Here is a 19,127-nt window from a genome sequence, read left to right as displayed (position 1 = left end):
TGGTGTGTCTATGAGGGTACCTCCTGAAGAGATTAGCATTTGAATCTGTACACCAAGCGAGGAAGATCATCCTCAGTAATGTGGGCAGGTATCATCTAATCCATGGAGGGCTCAAATAGAACAAAAAGGTAGAGGAAAAGTGAATTTGTTCTTTCTGCTTGAGCTAGGACTTTTATTTCTCTGTTGCCCTTGGACATCCGCATTCCTGGTTCTTGGGCTTCCAGGCTCAGACCAGGACTCATACCATCTACCTGATTCTCAGGCTTTGAGACGCTGACTGAATCACAGCACCAGCTTGCCTGGTTCTCTAGCCTGTAGACAGCAGACATGGGGCGTTTAAGCCAACTCCCATAACAAATCTTTATATATGTGTGTGTGTATGTATCACCTATTGCTCTGTTTCTTTGGAGAACCCAAATATGACTTTAAAACATGTGATTTTGTGAGATTACATGTAACAAAAAACAAAGGAAAAATAAAGAAACATATACTTAAGTACAGACATATTAAGGTAAGTGAGAGTCCTGCTTTGTTTAAGACAAGTCTCACCTGTGAACAAATCTTTAAGTGACCTGAAAACTTTAAAAAACAAATTGTGGGAGGCTTGCCTTCAGAGATTATGGTTCCCAATTTTGGTTTTTTATTTTGTTTCATTTTTTGTTTTTGTTTTACAGCTACCAGGGATACCAAATTAAAAATTCTTATTTGGCTTCTTAAAAGTAACCTTTTTAAAGCTCCCCGGGGAATTTTACTGTGCAGCCAAAATTGAGAGTCACTGACTTGGGGTGTATAGGGAGGGCCTGTGGTGGGAGGTGTTGGGGAACGGGATCTGGACAGAGGATGGCCCCCTTGAGAGTCTACATTTCTGCTCTTGATAAAGAGATTGTGGGACTAAATACCACAACAGGCATTATCTGCACTGTCTGCGAAGGCTAATTAAAGAGATGAAGCTTGAGCAGAGTTTTGAAAGAGAACAGAGTATAATTTTATTACAAGAAAAAAGGAGGCAAGATTAGGTCAGAAACATAGATGTGTAAGAGTGGATTATGTTCAGAGTTGGAACAAAACTTTAATCTGAGAACAGTAAAAGAATACCAAGAAATCCATGATCCAAACTTTGTTTCCATTAGGCACTTGGTAAGTAGTAATTAAATTTCACTGTAGTTGAATTGAAATAATCTTAGTGGAAAACCATCAAGTGGCTCAGATTAAATTTTTGTGTTTACCACTGTATCCATTTAATCCTGGATCTGCTCTCTCAGATTTAGAAATTCTAAAACCCAGGAATTACTCCATTCATTCTCTCTTCCCATTGCATGTCATCTTTGCAGCAGCACAATGAATGGAAATAGATACTATTAGCAACTTCTACTTCCTATCTTGAGCAGATCAAATATCTCTCTAACCCCATTCAATGAAAGATAATGAGATCTTTAAAATGTCCCAATATCCACAAACATAGTGTATCATTGCTCTTAAGGGTCCTTATAATGATGGTCCCATGACTGTGGACCATGACTAGGAGAGAAAGATCACATTTTAACAAAACATTTCCACTGAATTTTATAATCTAATAGTACCTTAAGAATTATGTCTACTTCCTTGAAAAAAATTATAAAACATTTTCCATCCTGTTTTAAATATTACTTTTTGTTCAATAGAGAGGTAAGTCAAATATGGATAGTTTATGAAATACATAAAGGACCTATTCACTACCTAATGAATTTAGAGTGAAATTTTAATACTTATCTGAAAATCAAACATGACCTTCCTGTCATGTTTGTCCTGTGTATTAATCCGTTCTCACACTGCCTGAGACTGGGTAATTTATAAAGGAAAGAGGTTTAATTGACTCACAGTTCAGCAAGGCTAGGGAGGCCTCAGGAAACTTACGATCATGGCAGAAGGGGAAGCAAACACATCCCTCTTCACATGGTGGCACAATATTTTTTTTTCATGGAGACAGGGTCTCGCTATGTTGCCCAGGCTAGTCTTGAACTCCTGGGCTCATGAGGCGGTTATCTCCGTGCTGTTCTTGTGATAGTGAGTGAGTTCTTAGGAGATTAAAAGCAAGACAGGCTATTCTCTGCTTTCACAGGGTTTGATGAGGAAAACCAGCAATTAACAGTTAAATAAAAATTATAATTGAAAATTGAAACACAAATGGTTTGAAGGTAATTAATAGTGGGTTATGTGAGACATGTGTAAGAAAGAACCAACCCTCCACATGGAAAGAAGAAGGCTTTAGATGAGGCTGAAGAGTAAGGTAGTCACAGCCAGGTTTTACAGACCTCTTTTCTATTCAGCTTGGATCCTATCTGCTACCCAGCGCCAGGAGCTGAGACTAGCCAAGGACACCTTCTGCAGAGCCCAGACTGAGCTGGAGCCTTCCTGTCTCCTTGATGAAAACTCTCCCGCAGCAGACTCAGCCTTGCATTATGTACGCATGCATGCTCCCGTCAGGGGTGTCGCTGGAGCAGGGGCGGGGTGGTGGGTTTGTTTCTCCATATGTCTCTGTATGTTGGTGGGGGTGCATGTTGCTAGCATAATTCACAGGTTTTAATTTATTTTATTTATTTTTAATTTTTTTTTTGAGACAGAGTCTCACTCTCTCTCCTAGGCTAGAATGCAGCGTTGCAATCATGGCTCACTGCAGCCTCAACCTGCCAGGTTCAAGTAATTCTTCTGCCTCAGCCTCCCATGTGGCTGGGACCACAGGTGTGTGCCACCACACCCAGCTAATTTAAAAAAAAATTTTTTTTCATAGAGACAGGATCTCGCTATGTTGCCCAGGCTGGTCTTGAACTCCTGGACTCAAGTGCTCCTCCCACCTGGACTTCCTAGAATACTGACTGGGATTACAGAGGTGAGCCACTGCACCCAGCCTCAGCGTTTTTAAAAATAAAGTTAATTATTTTTTTCTCCTGTAGCTACAAACTTAATTTTTTTAAGAAAACTAAATGGGTGATTATTCTTCACATTGCTTGCCAGAAAGCCCAAATACTTGATGTACATACTTACATACTGACAGTGTGGAAGCCACTTCAGGGAGGCCTGTGGACCCTCTGACCCACTAACTTCTTGAGGTAAGCAGGGGTAGGGCATAGGAATTCTACAACAAGAACTTTGAAGTCTGTGATTCATGTCAGCAAGTTAGGGAACATCTCAGGACCTACGTGACAAGACATCAGCTGTGGCTGCACTATTTAGCTTTGAAGTCCTTAACTTTTTAAAACCAATTCCCCTTTTGATACACATAAGAAACTCATACACTCTGTTATCAGCTGGATTGTTTCCCACCAAAAATATGTTGAAGCTCTAGCTCCCCATATTTGTGAATGTGACCTCATTTGGAAATAGAATCTTTCAGATGATCAAGCTAATGAAGTCATTCGAATGGGCCCTAATTCAATATGACTGCATCCTTATGAAAAGGGGAAATCAGACACACAGGGAGAATGCCACGTAAAGTTGAAGGCAACGTGATGCATCGACAAGTCAAGGAAAGCCAAAGGCTGCCAGCAAACCACAAGAAGCTCAGCAAGAGGCATGGAACAGATTCTCCCCCAGGCAGAACCAACACTGCTAATACCTTGATCTTGGACTTCTGGCCTCCAGAACTATAAGCCAATGCACTTCCGTTGTTTTAAGCCATCCAAAGTAGTATTCCGTTCATGCTAGTTTGTCATGGCAGCCAGAGGAAACTAATACATACCCCAACTATCCTATTTGAAATCTCAAAACAAAGGAAAAGAAACTTCTTATGTTTCTACCTTTTTTTTTTTTTTTTTTTAGATGGAGTCTTGCTCATCACCCAGGCTGCTGTGCAGTGGCACGATCTCGGCTCACTGCAACCTCTGCCTCTTGGGTTAAGCAATTCTCCTGCCTCAGCCTCCTGAGTAGCTGGGATTACAGGTACATGCCACCACGCCCAGCTAACCTCGGCCTCCCAAACTGCTAGGATTACAGGTGTGAGCCACCACACCCAGCCTGCTTCTACATTTAAAAATAGAAAGCTAAAGAATGGAAAAACATGACTAAATTTATTAAAATATTGAATATGCTTTTAAGAAATATATATTGCAGCCCACCCATTTCTAGAGATGCTGACATTCCCTGTGAAAGGATATCCCTCCTTCACACTGTACAGTTGAGAGTCACTGCTCTAGCTTCTCTGGTTTATACTGTAGTAGGGAGGGAAGGCTTGGGCACCAGCCAAACCTTCTTTCAGCCTCAGAGAAAACCTCCACCAAGGTATGATATAGGGGAGAGGTAGTGAAGTCCTATGCAATGCCCTACCAAAGACTCCACCTGATTATGCCCATCAAACAACACAACAGCAGGCTGGACAATTATATCCATCTTTAGGCATAAGCGTCTAGAAAACCACCCAACTTAACAGAGAAGTGGAAACCAGGAAGGCCTCACCTTTATACTATCCTGACCCCAGTTCTAGCATGTCATGGAATGTTGTCTTGCTTTGGAACTAAGGTTATGGGTACTGTATTAGTTTCATAGGGCTACCATAACGAAGTACCACAAACTAGGTAGCTAAACCAACAAAAATGTATTGTCTCACAATTCTGGAGGCTACAATTTCAAAATCAACGTGTTGGGAACGTTAGTTCCTTCTGAGGTCTCTGAGGGAAAATTGGCTCCATGCCTTTCACCTAGTTCCTGGCAGCTGAGATACCCCTTGGCTTGAAGATACGTCACTCCAATCCTCCCTCTTCACATGGTGTTCTCCCTGTGTGACTGTAACTGTAAGTAAATTTCCCCCTAGAATAACCCTAGATAGGGTTATTCGGTACCAGAGCTCATCACAGAATCTGCTGTCTCCCATGCCCAGTCTTGCTTTATTTACTCCCCTGAGCCATGTTTCTATTGAGAGCACTCCCCAGCAAACTGCCTGCATTCAACAAATCTTCATCTCAAACCTATGACACCAGCACAGAGGAAAGTGGCATTGTGGGATCCTAATTACTTGTATCAGGCTATGGATTCAACCCTTGCACCTGTTGCCTATATGAGCCAATAAATTTCCTTATTTATTTTTTGTTTTACTTATTATATTTTATTTATTTATTTTGAGGTGGGATCTTGTTCTGTCACCCAGGCTAGAGTGCAGTGACACTATCTCGGCTCACTGCAACCTGTGCCTCCAGGCTTAAAACATTCTCCCACCTCAGCCTCCTGAGTAACTGGGACTACGGGCATGTACCACCATGCCCAGCTAATTTTTGTATTTTTTGTAGAGATGGGGTTTCTCCATGTTGCCCAGGTTAGTCTTGAACTCCTGAGTTCAAGAGATCTACCTACCATCCCCTCTCAAAGTGCTGGGATTACAAGCATGAGCCACTGCCACCAGCTAGGCTACATTTTAATGACAGAAAAATAAAATAAGTAAGAAATTAACAAGTAAGTGTCTGGTTCCAAGATAGCTGGATAGGAACAGCTCCAGCCTGCAGCTCCCAGCATGATTGACGCAGAAGATGGGTGATTTCTGCATTTCCAACTGAGGTACCTGGTTCATCTCACTGGGACTGGTTGGATAGTGGGTACAGCCCATAGAGGGTAAGCCGAAGCATGGTGGGGTGTCACCTCACCCAGGAAGTGCAAGGGGTCACTGGATTTCCCTTTCCTAGCCAAGGGAAGCCGTGTACGTGGAAAATCGGGACACTCCTACCCAAATACTGTGCTTTTCCCACAGTCTCAGCAACCGGCAGACTAGGAAACTTTCTCCTATGGCTGGTTCGGTGGGTCCCACGCCCATGGAGCCTTGCTTGCTGCTAGTGCAGCATTCTGAGATCAACCTGCAAGGCTGCAGCATGGCTGAGGGAGGGGCATCCACCATTGCTGAGGCTTGAGTAGGCAAACAAAGCGGCTGGGAAGCTTGAACTGGGCAGAGCCCACTGCAGCTCAGAAAGGCCTGCTACTTCTATAGACCCCGCCTCAGTAGGCAGGGCATAGCTGAACAAAAGGCAGCAGAAACTTCTGCACACTTAAATGTCCCTGTCTGACAGCTCTGAAGAGAACAGTGGTTCTCCCAGCATGGCGTTTGAGCTCTGAGAACGGACAGACTGCCTCCTTAAGTGAGTCCCTGACCCCTGTGTAGCCTAACTGGGGGATACCTCCCAGTAGAGGCCAAGAGACACCTCATACAGGCAGGTGGCCCTCTGGGACAAAGCTTCCAGAGGAAGGATCAGATAGCAATATTTGCTGTTCTGCAGCCTCTGCTGATGATACCCAGGCAAACAGGGTCTGGAGTGGACCTCCAGCAATCTCCAACAGACCTGCAGCTGAGGGACCTGACTATTAGAAGGAAAACTAACAAACAGAAAGGAATACCATTAACACCCACAAAAAGGACATCTACACCAAAATTCCATCTGTAGGTCACCAACATTGAAGGCCAAAGGTAGATAAAACCACAAAGATGGGGAGAAACCAGAGCAGAAAAGCTGAAAATTCTAAAAACCGGAGTGCTTCCTCTCCTCCAAAGGATTGCAGCTCCTCACCAGTAAAGGAACAAAGCTGGATGGAGAATGACTTTGACAAGTTGACATAAGTAGGCTTCAGAAGGTCAGTAATAACAAACTTCTCCAAGCTAAAGGAGCATGTTCAAACCCATCACAAGGAAGCTAAAGACCTTGAAAAAAGATTAGACGAATAGCTAGCTAGAATAAAAGATGTAGAGAAGACTTTAAATGACCCGATGAGCTGAAAAACATGGCACAAGAACTTCATGATGCATGCACAAGCTTCACTAGTGATTCGATCAAGTGAAAGAAAGGGTATCAGTGATTGAAGATCAAAAGAATGAAATAAAGCGAGAAGACAACTGTAGAGAAAAAAGCCTAAAAAGAAACAAACAAGGCCTCCAAGAAATATGTGACTATGTGAAAAGACCAAATCTAAGTTTGATTGGTGTACCTGAAAGTGACGGGGAGAATGGAACCAAGTTGGAAAACACTCTTCAGGATATTATCCAGGAGAACTTCCCCAACCTAGCAAGGCAGGCCAGCGTTCAAATTCAGGAAATACAGAGAACGCCACAAAGATATTCCTCAAGAAGAGCAACTCCAAGACACATAATTGTCAGATTCACCAAGGTTGAAATGAAGGAAAAAATGTTAAGGGCAGCCAGGGAGAAAGGTTGAGCTACCCACAAAGGGAAGCCCATCAGACTAACAGAAGATTTCTCTGCAGAAACTCTATAAGCCAGAAGAGAGTGGGGACCAATATTCAACATTCTTAAAGAAAAGAATTTTCAACCCAGAATTTCATACCAAGCCAAACCAAACTTCATAAGTGAAGGAGAAATAAAATCCTTTACAGATGAGCAAATGCTGAGAGATTTTGTTACCACCAGGCCTGCCCTGCAAGAGCTCCTGAAGGAATCACTAAACATGGAAAGGAACAATTGGTACCAGCCACTGCAGAAGCATGCCAAATTGTAAAGACCATTGTTGCTGTGAAGAAACTGCATCAATTAATGGGCAAAATAACCAGCAAATATCATAATGACAGGATCAAATTCACACATAATAATATTAACCTTAAATGTAAATAGGCTAAATGCCTCAATTAAAAGACACAGACTGGCAAATTGGACAAAGAGTCAAGACCCATCAGTGTATTGTATTCAGGAGACCCATCTCACATGCAAAGACACACATAGGCACCAAATAAAGGGATGGAGGAAGATCTACCAAGCAAATGGAAAACAAAACAAACAAACAAAAAAAAAAAAACAGGGGTTGCAATCCTAGTCTCTGATAAGACAGACTTTAAATCAACAAAGATCAAAAGAGACAAAGAAGGCCATTACATAATGGTAAAGGGATCAATCCAACAAGAACAGCTAACTATGCTAAATATATATGCACACAATACAGGAGCACCCAGATCCATAAAGCAAGTCCTTAGAGACCTATAAAGAGACTTAGACTCCCACACAAGAATAATGGGAGACTTTAACATCTCTCTGTCAATATTAGACAGATCAACAAGACAGAAAGTTAACAAGGATATCCAGGACTTAAACTCAGCTCTGCACCAAGCGGACCTAATAGACATCTACAGAACTCTCCACCCCAAATCAACAGAATATGCATTCTTCTCAGCACCACATCGCACTTACTCTAAAATTGACCACATAATTGGAAGTAAAGCACTCCTCAGCAAATGTAAAAGAATGGAAATCACAACAAACTCTCTCTCAGACAACAGTGCAATCAAATTAGAACTCAGGATTAAGAAACTCACTCAGAACAGTGGAACTACATGGCAACTGAACAACCTGCTCCTAAATGACTACTGGGTAAATAATGAAATGAAGGCAGAAATAAAGATGTTCTTTGAAACCAACGAGAAAAAATACACAATGTACCAGAATCTCTGGTACACATTTAAAGCAGTGTGTAGAGGGAAATTTATAGCACTAAATGCCCACAAAAGAAAACAGGAAAGATCTAAAATCGACGCACTAACATCACAATTAAAAGAACTAGAGAAGCAAGAGCCAACAAATTCAAAAGCTAGCAGAATGCAAGAAATAACTAAGATCAGAGCAGAACTGAAGGAGACAGAGACACAAAAACACTTCAAAAAATCAATGAAACCAGGAGCTGATTTTTTGAAAAGATCAACAAAAGTGATAGACCACTAGTAAGATTAATAAAGAAGAAAAGAGAGAAGAATCAAATAGACGCAATAAAAAATGATAAAGGGGATATCACCACTGACCCCACAGAAATACAAACTACCATCAGAGAATACTATAAACACCGCTATGCAAATAAACTAGAAAATGTAAAAGAAATGGATAAATTCCCAGACACATACATCCTCCCAAGATTAAACCAGGAAGAAGTTGAATCTCTGAATAGACCAATAACAGGCTCTGAAATTGAGACAATAATTAGTAGCCTACCAACCAAAAAAAGTCCAGGACCAGACGGATTCACAGCCGAATTCTACCAGAGGTACAAAAAGGAGCTGATACCGTTCTTTCTGAAACTATTCCAATCAATAGAAAAAGAGGGAATCCTCCCTAACTCATTTTATGAGGCCAGCATCATCCTGATATCAAAGCCTGCCAGAGACACAACAAAAGAAGAATTTTAGACCAATATTCCTGATGAACATTGATGTGAAAATCCTCAATAAAATACTAGAAAAATGAATCCAGCAGCACATCAAAAAGCTTATTTACCAAGATCAAGTGGGCTTTATCCCTGGGATGCAAGGCTGGTTCAACATATGCAAATCAATACATGTAATCCATCATATAAACAGAACCAAAGACAAAAACCTCACGATTATCTCAATAAATGCAGAAAAGGCCTTCTACAAAATTCAACAGCCCTTCATGCTAAAAACTCTCAATAAACCAGGTATTGATGGAACATATTTCAAAATAACAAGAGCTGCTTATGACAAACCCACAGCTAGTATCATACTGAATTGGCAAAAACTGGAAGCATTCCCTTTGAAAACCGGCACAAGACAGGGGTGCTCTCTCTCACCACTCCTATTCAACCTAGTGTGGGATGTTCTGGCCAGGGCAATCAGGCAAGAGAAAGAAATAAAGGGTATTCAATTAGGAAAAAAGAAAGTCAAATTGTCCCTGTTTGCAGATGACATGATTGCATATTTAGAAAATCCCATTATCTCAGCCCAAAATCTACTTAAGCTGATAAGCAACTTCAGCAAACTCTCAGGATACAAAATCAATGTGCCAAAATCACAAGCATTCTTATACACCAGTAACAGACAAACAGAGAGGTGAATCATGAGTGAACTCCCATTCGCAATTGCTACAAAGAGAATAAAATACCTAGGAATCCAACTTACAAGGAATGTGAAGGACTTCTTCAAGGAGAATTACAAACCACTGCTCAATGAAATAAAAGAGAACACAATTAAATGGAAGAACATTCCATGCTCATGGATAGGGAGAATCAATGTCCTGAAAATGGCCATACTGCCCAAGGTAATTTATAGATTCAATGGCAGCCCCATCAAGCTACCAATGACTTTCTTCACAGAATTGGAAAAAACTAAAGTTCATATGGAACCAAGAAAGAGCCCACATAGCCAAGATGATCCTAAGCAAACAAAGCTGAAGGCATCACACTAACTGACTTCAAACTATACTACAAGGCTACAGTAACCAAAACAGCATGGTACTGGTACCAAAATAGATATATAGGCCAATGGGACAGAACAGAGACCTCAGAAATAACACCACACATCTATAACCATCTGATCTTTGACAAATCTGACAAAAACAAGAAGTGGGGAAAGGATTCCCTATTTAATAAATGGTGCTGGGAAAACTGGCTCATTATATGTAGAAATCTGAAACTGGATCCCTTCCTTACATCTTATACAAAAGTTAATTCAAGATGGATTAAAGACTTAAATGTTAAACCTAAAACTATAAAAACCCTAGAAGAAAACCTAGGCAATATCATTCAGGACATAGGCATGGGCAAAGGCTTCATGACTAAAACAACAAAAACAATGGCAACAAAAGCCAAAATAGACAATGGGATCTAATTAAACTGAAGAGCTGCACAGCAAAGGAAACTACCATCAGAGTGAACAGGCAACCTACAGAATGGGAGAAAAGTTTTGCAATCTATCCATCTGACAAAGGGCTAATATCCAGAATCTACAAAGAACTTAAACAAATTTACAAGAAAAAAGCAAACAACCCCATCGAAAAGTGGGCAAAGGATATGAACAGACACTTCTCAAAAGAAGACATTTATGCAGCCAACAGACCTATGAAAAAATGCTCATCATCACTGGTCATCAGAGAAACGCAAATCAAAACCACAATGAGATACCATCTCACACCAGTTAGAATGGCGATCATTAAAAAGTCAGGAAACAACAGATGCTGGAGAGGATATGGAGAAATAGGAACACTTTTACACTGTAGGTGGGAGTGTAAATTAGTTCAACCATTGTGGAAGATGGTGTGGCAATTCCTCAAGGATCTAGAACTAGAAATAGCATTTGACCCAGTGATCCCATTACTGGGTATATACCCAAAGGGTTATAAATCATGCTACTATAAAGACACATACACACGTATGTTTATTGCAGCACTATTCACAATAGCAAAGACTTGGAAACAACCCAAATGTCCATCAATGATAGACTGGATTTAGAAAATGTGGCACATATACACCATGGAATACTATGCAACCATAAAAAAGGATGAGTTCATGTCCTTTGCAGGGACATGGATGCAGCTGGAAACCATCATTCTCAGAAAGCTATCATAAGGATGGAAAACCAAACACTGCATGTTCTCACTCATAGGTGGGAACTGAACAATGAGAACACTTGGACACAGGCAGGGAACATCACACACCAGGGCCTGTCGGGGACTGGGGGCTGGGGGGTTGGGGTAGGGATAGCATTAGGAGAAATACCTAATGTAAATGATGAGTTGATGGGTGCAGCAAACCAACATGGCACATGTATACCTATGTAACAAACTTTCACGTTGTGCATATGTACCCTAGAACTTAAAGTATAATAATAATATGAAAAGTAGACAGAAAAAAAAATTTTTAAGTACAATTTTCAGTAAATGCTACCCATCCAAAGCTAGCCTTAGGGGAGTGGGCTGTCACAGAGCCTGGCTCTACAAAGTTCGTTGGCATTATTACATTTGAGCAGAAGGGGCCATTCCCGGGTTCTGTACTTATATCACAAAGCCTCTTTGGAAGGCTAGTATGACTAATTTAAAATCATCCACAGAGTCTGGGAAGGACCTTGCAATCACCATGCTGCCCTCTGGTGCTACCTTTGACCAACACCTAGCTAGGCAACTCCAGAGATGACTATCTTAACATCCCTGGAACTTTGTCTCCGTGGACTTCACCTCAGTCCTGCCCTTCTCAGATCATCCCAAAAGCCTTATGTGGATTATTTCACTTAGCACTCAAAAACCCCTGTAAGTGGACATTGCTATCTTCTTTGATAGGTAAGAAATCTGAGCAACAGAGAGAATAAGTAACTCCTCCCAGGTCAGAAAACGATGGAGTGGTTCTGAGCCCAGGCAGTCTGATTCCAGAGACCTTTGCAGTCCCTTTGGAAGCCTGCACAACTTAGCGATACTTGGCCCATGGTCTCACCTGCCAGGGTGCCCATCAGACTTATACCTGAGTCTGGTTCTGGGAATGTCAAAATCAAGAGAAAAGAGACTAACATGTACTGCCCACCTACCTCATTCCAAATGATTTTTTTAGTAAGTTCATTTAAGCTTAAAAATTTTTTTTTTTTTTTTTTTGAGACAGAGTCTCACTCTGTTGGCCAGGCTGCAGGACAGTGGTGCCATCTCGGCTCGCTGAAACCTCCATCTCCTGAACTCAAGCAGTTCTCCTGCCTCAGCCTCCCGAGTAGCTGGGATTACAGGCATATGCCACCACACCCAGCTAATTTGTATTTATTTATTTATTTATTTATTTATTTATTTATTTATTTATTTTTGAGATGGAATCTCGTTCTGTCACCAGGCTGGAGTGCAGTGGCGCCATCTCGGCTCACTGCAACCTCCAACTCCTGGGTTCAAACGATTCTCCTGCCTCCGCTTCCCGAGTAGCTGTGACTATAGGCACGTTCCACCAAGTCCAGCTAATTTTTTTTTTGTATTTTTAGTAGAGACGGAGTTTCACCATGTTGACCAGCATAGTCTCGACCTCTTGACCTCGTGATCCACCCGCCTCGGCCTCTCAAAATGCAAGATTACAGGCATAAACCACGGCGCCTGGCCTAATTTTTGTATTTTTAGTAGAGACGGGGTTTCTCCATGTTGGCCAGGCTGGTCTCAAACTCCTAACCTCAGGTAATTTGCCTGCCTTGGCCTCCTAAAGTGCTGGGATGACAAGCATGAGCCACCGCACCCGGCCTAATCTTAAAATTTTTCAAACCTGCAAGGTTGACATCATTGTTCCCAATTTTCACAGGAGGAATTAATGCCAGTAGAGTTTAATTAATGAGCCCACAGTCCTCCACTTCGTGCTAGAAATAGGTCTCAGACATGAATCTGGCTGACTCCAAAACACGCACTCTTATTAAAACTGCAATTTAACCATGCTATTTTTTCAAGCAAATGGTCCTCTTGGTCTATTGAGATTCAGTTACTTATTTTCAGTCAGTTTCCTCTTTAATAACAACTGAATAGAATTCTTTATGTTGAAGATTGAGAGTATAAAGAGATTAATTGGGAAGAATCCAGGCTATGCTACGGATTTGCCCTGCTCTTAGCCTGGACAAATATTTGTGTCCTGCTACTTATAAGGAGTAAGACGCAGGAGTGGTTTCTATGCAGTCAGTACATGCTTTCTCATTAAAGGACTGGTGAATGTTTCCAGCCCCAGGTGAGCAGGGCCAGAGCCTTGTCTTTGTCACAGTCCCCAGCCTCACCCTTTCCCCATTTCTAGGCCTGACCTTGCCAAATTACTCTTTTGAAGTAGTTCTAACTTTGCAAGATTCTCCCTGCAATTTCCTTAGGCTTTTTGCCTTCCATCAGGTGACTGTAGTAACTGCAGGGTTTGCATTTCATATCACTGTTGGCATTTGTGTTCATTCATATACAATATTAAACCTGTCACTGAGTGCAGGATCCTTCGCTGTCAGGTCCTGAAGATTTTTGGACTCCTGATTTGTTCTGTAATTTTTTGTTCCTTGCTCTGCCTTCTCAAACCAGTGATTTCTTTGTGCCCACCAACACCTGAAGATGATCTTCCAAGGAAACGTACCTTGGCTCCAGTACCACAAGGTCAGTAACCCCTTTCTGGCTCTCTGCACCCTCTAGTCCATCCTTACTACCAGGCTCAGTAGACATCTGGTCTCTTCCTGGGTATCTATTGTTCACTGTACTTCTCAGCTCTCATGTTCCTATTATCTTCCTGAATCTTGGATCTGTGCTCGCATCATGCTTGGAAGAGCCATTTCTACCATCCCTGTGGTTTTTGGTGGAGAGGATTAAGTTCCTTAGGAAAAGATGGCTCTTTTTTCTATAGTTGATTCCTGGATCCCCTTTGAAAAGATCTCTTCCACAGCTTCAGGGTAAGGGACAAAAAGATCTGCATTTAATATGCAGGTTTTGCACCCAGCCTTGCAACTGCTTTTCCTGCAGAAAACCATTATAGTACCTAAAAATGATTTTACTATTTCATGTTCTGCTCCCTTGCATATAGGTTACACATTTCTATCACCGTGTTATAAATTATGTAATGTACTTTTTAATATAGTTAATGTAAGTACAATATACTAAAAGAGCTGATGCTGCTCTTTAAGCATCAAAACTATAAAATATAAACTTGAACTTTGGTGCTGATAGTAAATACCATTTTTCTGTTATTTTGTCATGAGATAGTTACGAGTGCTCTGATAATAACATATGCTTATTGCTCATGCCATTTCCTCCAAAATGAACTCTTTAACAATTTAAACACAAGTCTAGTACAATAACATTTCACAACATGGCTAAAAATAAAAGGAATCACATTTGATGAGCATTTACTATATGCCATGCTCTGAGCTAAGCACTTTGCAGACATTATCTCATGGAGTTCCTCAACAAGAGGCTGGTCCTATAATAATAATTGTCAGTGAGCCAGCTGAAGCTCAGAGGAGTTAAATAACTTTCAAGTCTCAGAACGAGGCTACAATGGAGCTTAACTCCAAAGTCCAAACCTTAACAATTGAGTGATATTGCCTCCCAAAACTAGATAAAGATAAAAGGTATGTTTGTGCATCTGTGTGTGTGCGTGTATGTTAAAGAGAGAGAATGAGAGAATCAGATACTCAGAGCATAACAAACTGCAGGTTCTCATCAAATAGTTTACTGGGAAGAAATCCTCATTCTCGATTCAAAACAGTTACATATTATAAGCCAAAAAAAGATGGTATTTTTATTATGCATAACCTATCATTTATACTGTTTTATGGTGTTGCAGAAAATTTCTTAAGGCATAGTACTAACCATCAGATTTGTTTTCATTGTTTAAATGTGACTCATGAGAAACAAACAGCAAATGAGTCTGATAACTCCTTAAGTCCAAACCATGGTTAATGGTAAGGTGCACAGGAAGTTGAATTAAGTTTTTCCACCTTTCAGCCTACAAAATTACCGTTTGGTATACTGCCACTTTACAGTGACAAATAGGCAACCACTTTACCCAGATTTCATTGTAAAGGGTTGTGATGTTAATAATAGCATTCACAGTGAGTCATTGTGGCAACGGCAGCAGCCGCCACAGTCGTGATACTATATTTATTACGGGGAGATGGTGTTATTAAGGCTACAAAACCAGAACATGTCATTTGTCATCTTGCCATTAATCTGGAAAAAAGCAAATGACTCCAGTTCAGCCCCAGAGTAGGTACAAGAAGTTCTCATTTGTCCCTAGATTGACGAGAAAGTGCCAGGGTCTCTTTAATCCCTTCCCCATTTTGCCATTTCAGTCAATGCTGGCCCTTGAGAGTTGTGTTGGCACAGTCTGTATTGCCTGCCCTTGCTGGAGGCCGTGGGGGCATCAACTACTGCATGCTGACATTCGCAAAGGGCCTCTGGGATTTTCCAAAAGAAAAAAACACCACAAAACACTTTTCCCCCAAGTTATAGGACACAAGACCTTCTAACTGGACACCAAGATCTCCTAAATCAACGTCACTGAAACTCACAGTGAACTTACTTATCAAAATAGACACTCCTTTATAAACCTTGTGATGGAGACCATGAGTTGGCTACCTCAACATGCAACCCCTCCTCCTTCTGATTAGAAAGATTGCACATCTAAAATATAATCTTTCCAAAACTCCCTTACAGCTTGGCTTCTGGATATGCATTGTACTCTGCCCAGTACATGAATCTTGTGAGAAGTAGGAGGCAGAAATGAAATGGAGGCCATATTGCTGCCAATGTTTTGGTCACTTTTTTCTGCAGCAGTGTCCCAGTTCCTGTTCTCAGCTTCCTAGGTGTGGAGGGCAGTTGAGCAGCAATGGTCATGCCTTGATTCCAGCTTCCTGACCACTGGAGCACAGCTGCAAAGCTGCACTCTTGAACTCACAGCTCTAGTAGCAGTCTCGGGAAGAGTACCTCTCCAGGGGGTCAGATCCATACTGTTCTTGGCCCTTTAAAGCAACCCAAGCCTTTAATCTTGCACTAACAAGATTGTCTGCCACAGGAAGGGCACACTCTCCAGCACCCCCTTCAGAGGCAACCAGCAAGGCTAGTGGACCAAGAGAGCAAAGACATGATCTGTGGAGGACAGTGGACAGGAAGGCTCCTTCCAGGAAGCAGATCTAGGGCCCTAATCAAGGACCTTATCGGGAGAACACTCTCTGGAAGTTTAACGTGAGTTCTTTTCTGTTTCCTAAGTGTCTCTGCTGGATTGAGAAATAAAGGGAAAGAGCACAAGAGAGAGAAATTTAAAGCTGGATGTCCGAGGGAGACATCACATGTCGGCAGGATCCATGATGTTCCCTGAGCCGTAAAACCAGCAAGTTTTTATTAGCGATTTTCAAAAGGGGAGGGAGTGCACAAATAGGGTGTGGGTCACAGAGATCACATGCTTCACAAGGTAATACAATATCACAAAGCAAGTGGGGGCAGGGCAAGATCACAGGACCACCAGGACGAGGTGAAATTAAAATTGCTAATGAAGTTTCCGGCATGCATTGTCGTTGATAACATCTTATCAGGAAACAGGGTTTGAGAGCAGATAACCTGTCTGACCAAAATTTATTAGGTGGGAATTTTCCTGGTCCTAATAAGCCTGGGAGCACTACGGGAGACCGGGGCTTATTTCATCCCTTCGGCTTCGACCATAAAAGACCGCACATGCTTCCAAAGGGGCCGTTTATAGGCCTACCTTCAGGGCGCATTCTCTTTCTCAGGGATATTCCTTGCTGAGAAAAAGAATTCAGCGATATTTCTCCTATTTGCTTATGAAAGAGGAGAAATATAGCTTTGTTCCATCCAGCTCACCAGCGGCCAGTTCAAAGTTACGTCTCTTGTTCCCTGAACATTGCTGTTATCCTGTTCTTTTTTTTTTTTTTTTTTTAAGATGCCCAGATTTCATATTGTTCAAACACACATGTTCTACAAACAATTTGTGCAGTTGATACAATCACAGGGTGATGAGGCGACATTCATCGTCCTCAGCTTACGAAGAAGATGGCGGGATTAAGAGATGAAAGTAAAGACAGGCATAGGAAAACACAAGGGTATTTACTGGGGAAGTGGTAAGTGTCCATGAAATCTTCACAATTTATGTTCTTCTGGCATGGCTTCAGCCGGTCCCTCCATTCGGGGTCCCTGACTTCCCGCAGCAGGACCTCACTTCATTGCCAGGACTCATGTTTTCCCTATTCCCACCTAGCGGGAATTCATAATTCCCATAACTGCCATGTGCTTCCCATTCTTTGCTTTTCTAAATGAAATATGTATGGAAGTTACCCTGTTTCTACTTCTCCACTGTATTTTGGGGATGGGGTAGAGGACAGAACACTTTTCTATTCATTTATGGGCCAGCGAACCAAATGATCCACTTCCAGCCTTGCTGGATAGGATGGCACACCACCCAGAGATCTTGGACTCTGAGTTGGTTTTAGTCACTGGAAGGGTGTTTGGATTGTCTCCTTCATGGAAGGAGCGAATGTGTTCAATATGTGAGAAGAGTATGCATATTTGGAAAGCAAGAGGGAGGGACTGTGGTAGAGACGAAAATCCATTAAGGGACAATGACTGCCACAGTATCAGATCTATCTCTTGGCCTCCCTTACAGTTTAGTATTGTCATGTTAGTAAATTCTGGCTGATGGACTGTAAATAGAAGTGACTTCTGTCTCTTTGTAGTGCCCAGCAAAAGGAAGGCGTGTGTGCTCCCCGCCCTTTCCCCTTTCCTGCTGCCTGGGAGATAAGCTTTGGGAAAGAGAAGACACTTACTGAGAATGGTAGAGCTCCCCAGTGGTACTGACCTGATTAATTCTGGACTGTTAGGTGACGGATTTATACTGCTGTCTTATTCAAGCCGTTGTATATTTGGATTGCTTCACTATAAAAGCTTATTTTGTACTTTAATATTTGTATTTTACTATACTAATGCAGAAACAAATAGAAAAGTTGATAACTAGCTGAACCTAGGGCAAAATCTGACAAACTAGAAATAGAAATTAGAAACACATATAATAGACCCCTTTCTCTTCCGGTTCTAGGAGCTTCGGGAGCAGCGGCTAAAGGTGCAGACATGGCCAAGTCCAAGAACCACACCACACACAACCAGTCCCGAAAATGGCACAGAAATGGTATCAAGAAACCCCGATCACAAAGATACGAATCTCTTAAGGGGGTGGACCCCAAGTTCCTGAGGAACATGCGCTTTGCCAAGAAGCACAACAAGAAGGGCCTAAAGAAGATGCAGGCCAACAATGCCAAGGCCATGAGTGCACGTGCCGAGGCTGTCAAGGCCCTCGTAAAGCCCAAGGAGGTTAAGCCCAAGATCCCAAAGGGTGTCAGCCGCAAGCTTGATCGACTTGCCTACATTGCCCACCCCAAGCTTGGGAAGCGTGCTCGTGCTCGCATTGCCAAGGGGCTCCGGCTGTGCCGGCCAAAGGCCAAGGCCAAGGATCAAACCAAGGCTCAGGCTGCAGCTCCAGTTTCAATTCCAGCTCAGGCTCCCAAAGGTGCCCAGGCCACTACAAAGGCTACAGAGTAGGTATCTCAGTGTGCCAACGTGAGGACAGAAGGACTGGTGCGACCCCCCATCCCCACCTCCGGGCTGCCATCTGCATGGCGCTGTGGTCCTCCTGTGCTGTTTGTACAAATAAACCTGAGGCAGGAAAAAAAAAAAAAAAAAAAAAAAAGAAACACATATAATATAATATTACCAGTTCTTACCTTTACAACTCCTGGGGGACTTTGTATTTGTGTGGTGTCTGTTGTAATCTCTTTTTTTTTTTTTTTTTTTTTTTTGGAGACCGAGTCTTGCTCTGTTGCCCAGGCTGGAGTGCAATGGTGTGATCTCAGCTCACTGCAACCTCCACTTCATGGGTTCCAGCGATTCTCCTCCCTCAGCCTCCCAAGTAGCTGGG

At 42.1% G+C, this 19,127-nt stretch overlaps 1 protein-coding gene across 1 annotated transcript; it reads left to right on the top strand.

Annotated features, from left to right (window-relative positions):
- The first annotated feature begins 18,230 nt into the window (after positions 1–18,230).
- LOC104675038 (60S ribosomal protein L29) lies at positions 18,231–18,899 on the top strand. Its single transcript, XM_010379520.2, has one exon. It carries the CDS (start codon positions 18,284–18,286, stop codon positions 18,749–18,751), a length of 468 nt encoding a protein of 155 aa, XP_010377822.1. The 5' UTR covers positions 18,231–18,283; the 3' UTR covers positions 18,752–18,899.
- The last annotated feature ends 228 nt before the right edge of the window (positions 18,900–19,127 follow it).

Source organism: Rhinopithecus roxellana, chromosome 4 (assembly GCF_007565055.1).
Source record: "Rhinopithecus roxellana isolate Shanxi Qingling chromosome 4, ASM756505v1, whole genome shotgun sequence".
Taxonomy (NCBI): Eukaryota; Metazoa; Chordata; class Mammalia; order Primates; family Cercopithecidae; genus Rhinopithecus; species Rhinopithecus roxellana.
The sequence above is the reverse complement of the archived record's forward strand: the minus strand, read 5'-3'. Positions and strand labels throughout refer to the sequence as shown.

Bases quoted from the DNA above. Each gene is read 5' to 3' on its own strand.
- LOC104675038 (XM_010379520.2), top strand. From the start codon at position 18,284: ATGGCCAAGTCCAAGAACCACACCACACACAACCAGTCCCGAAAATGG.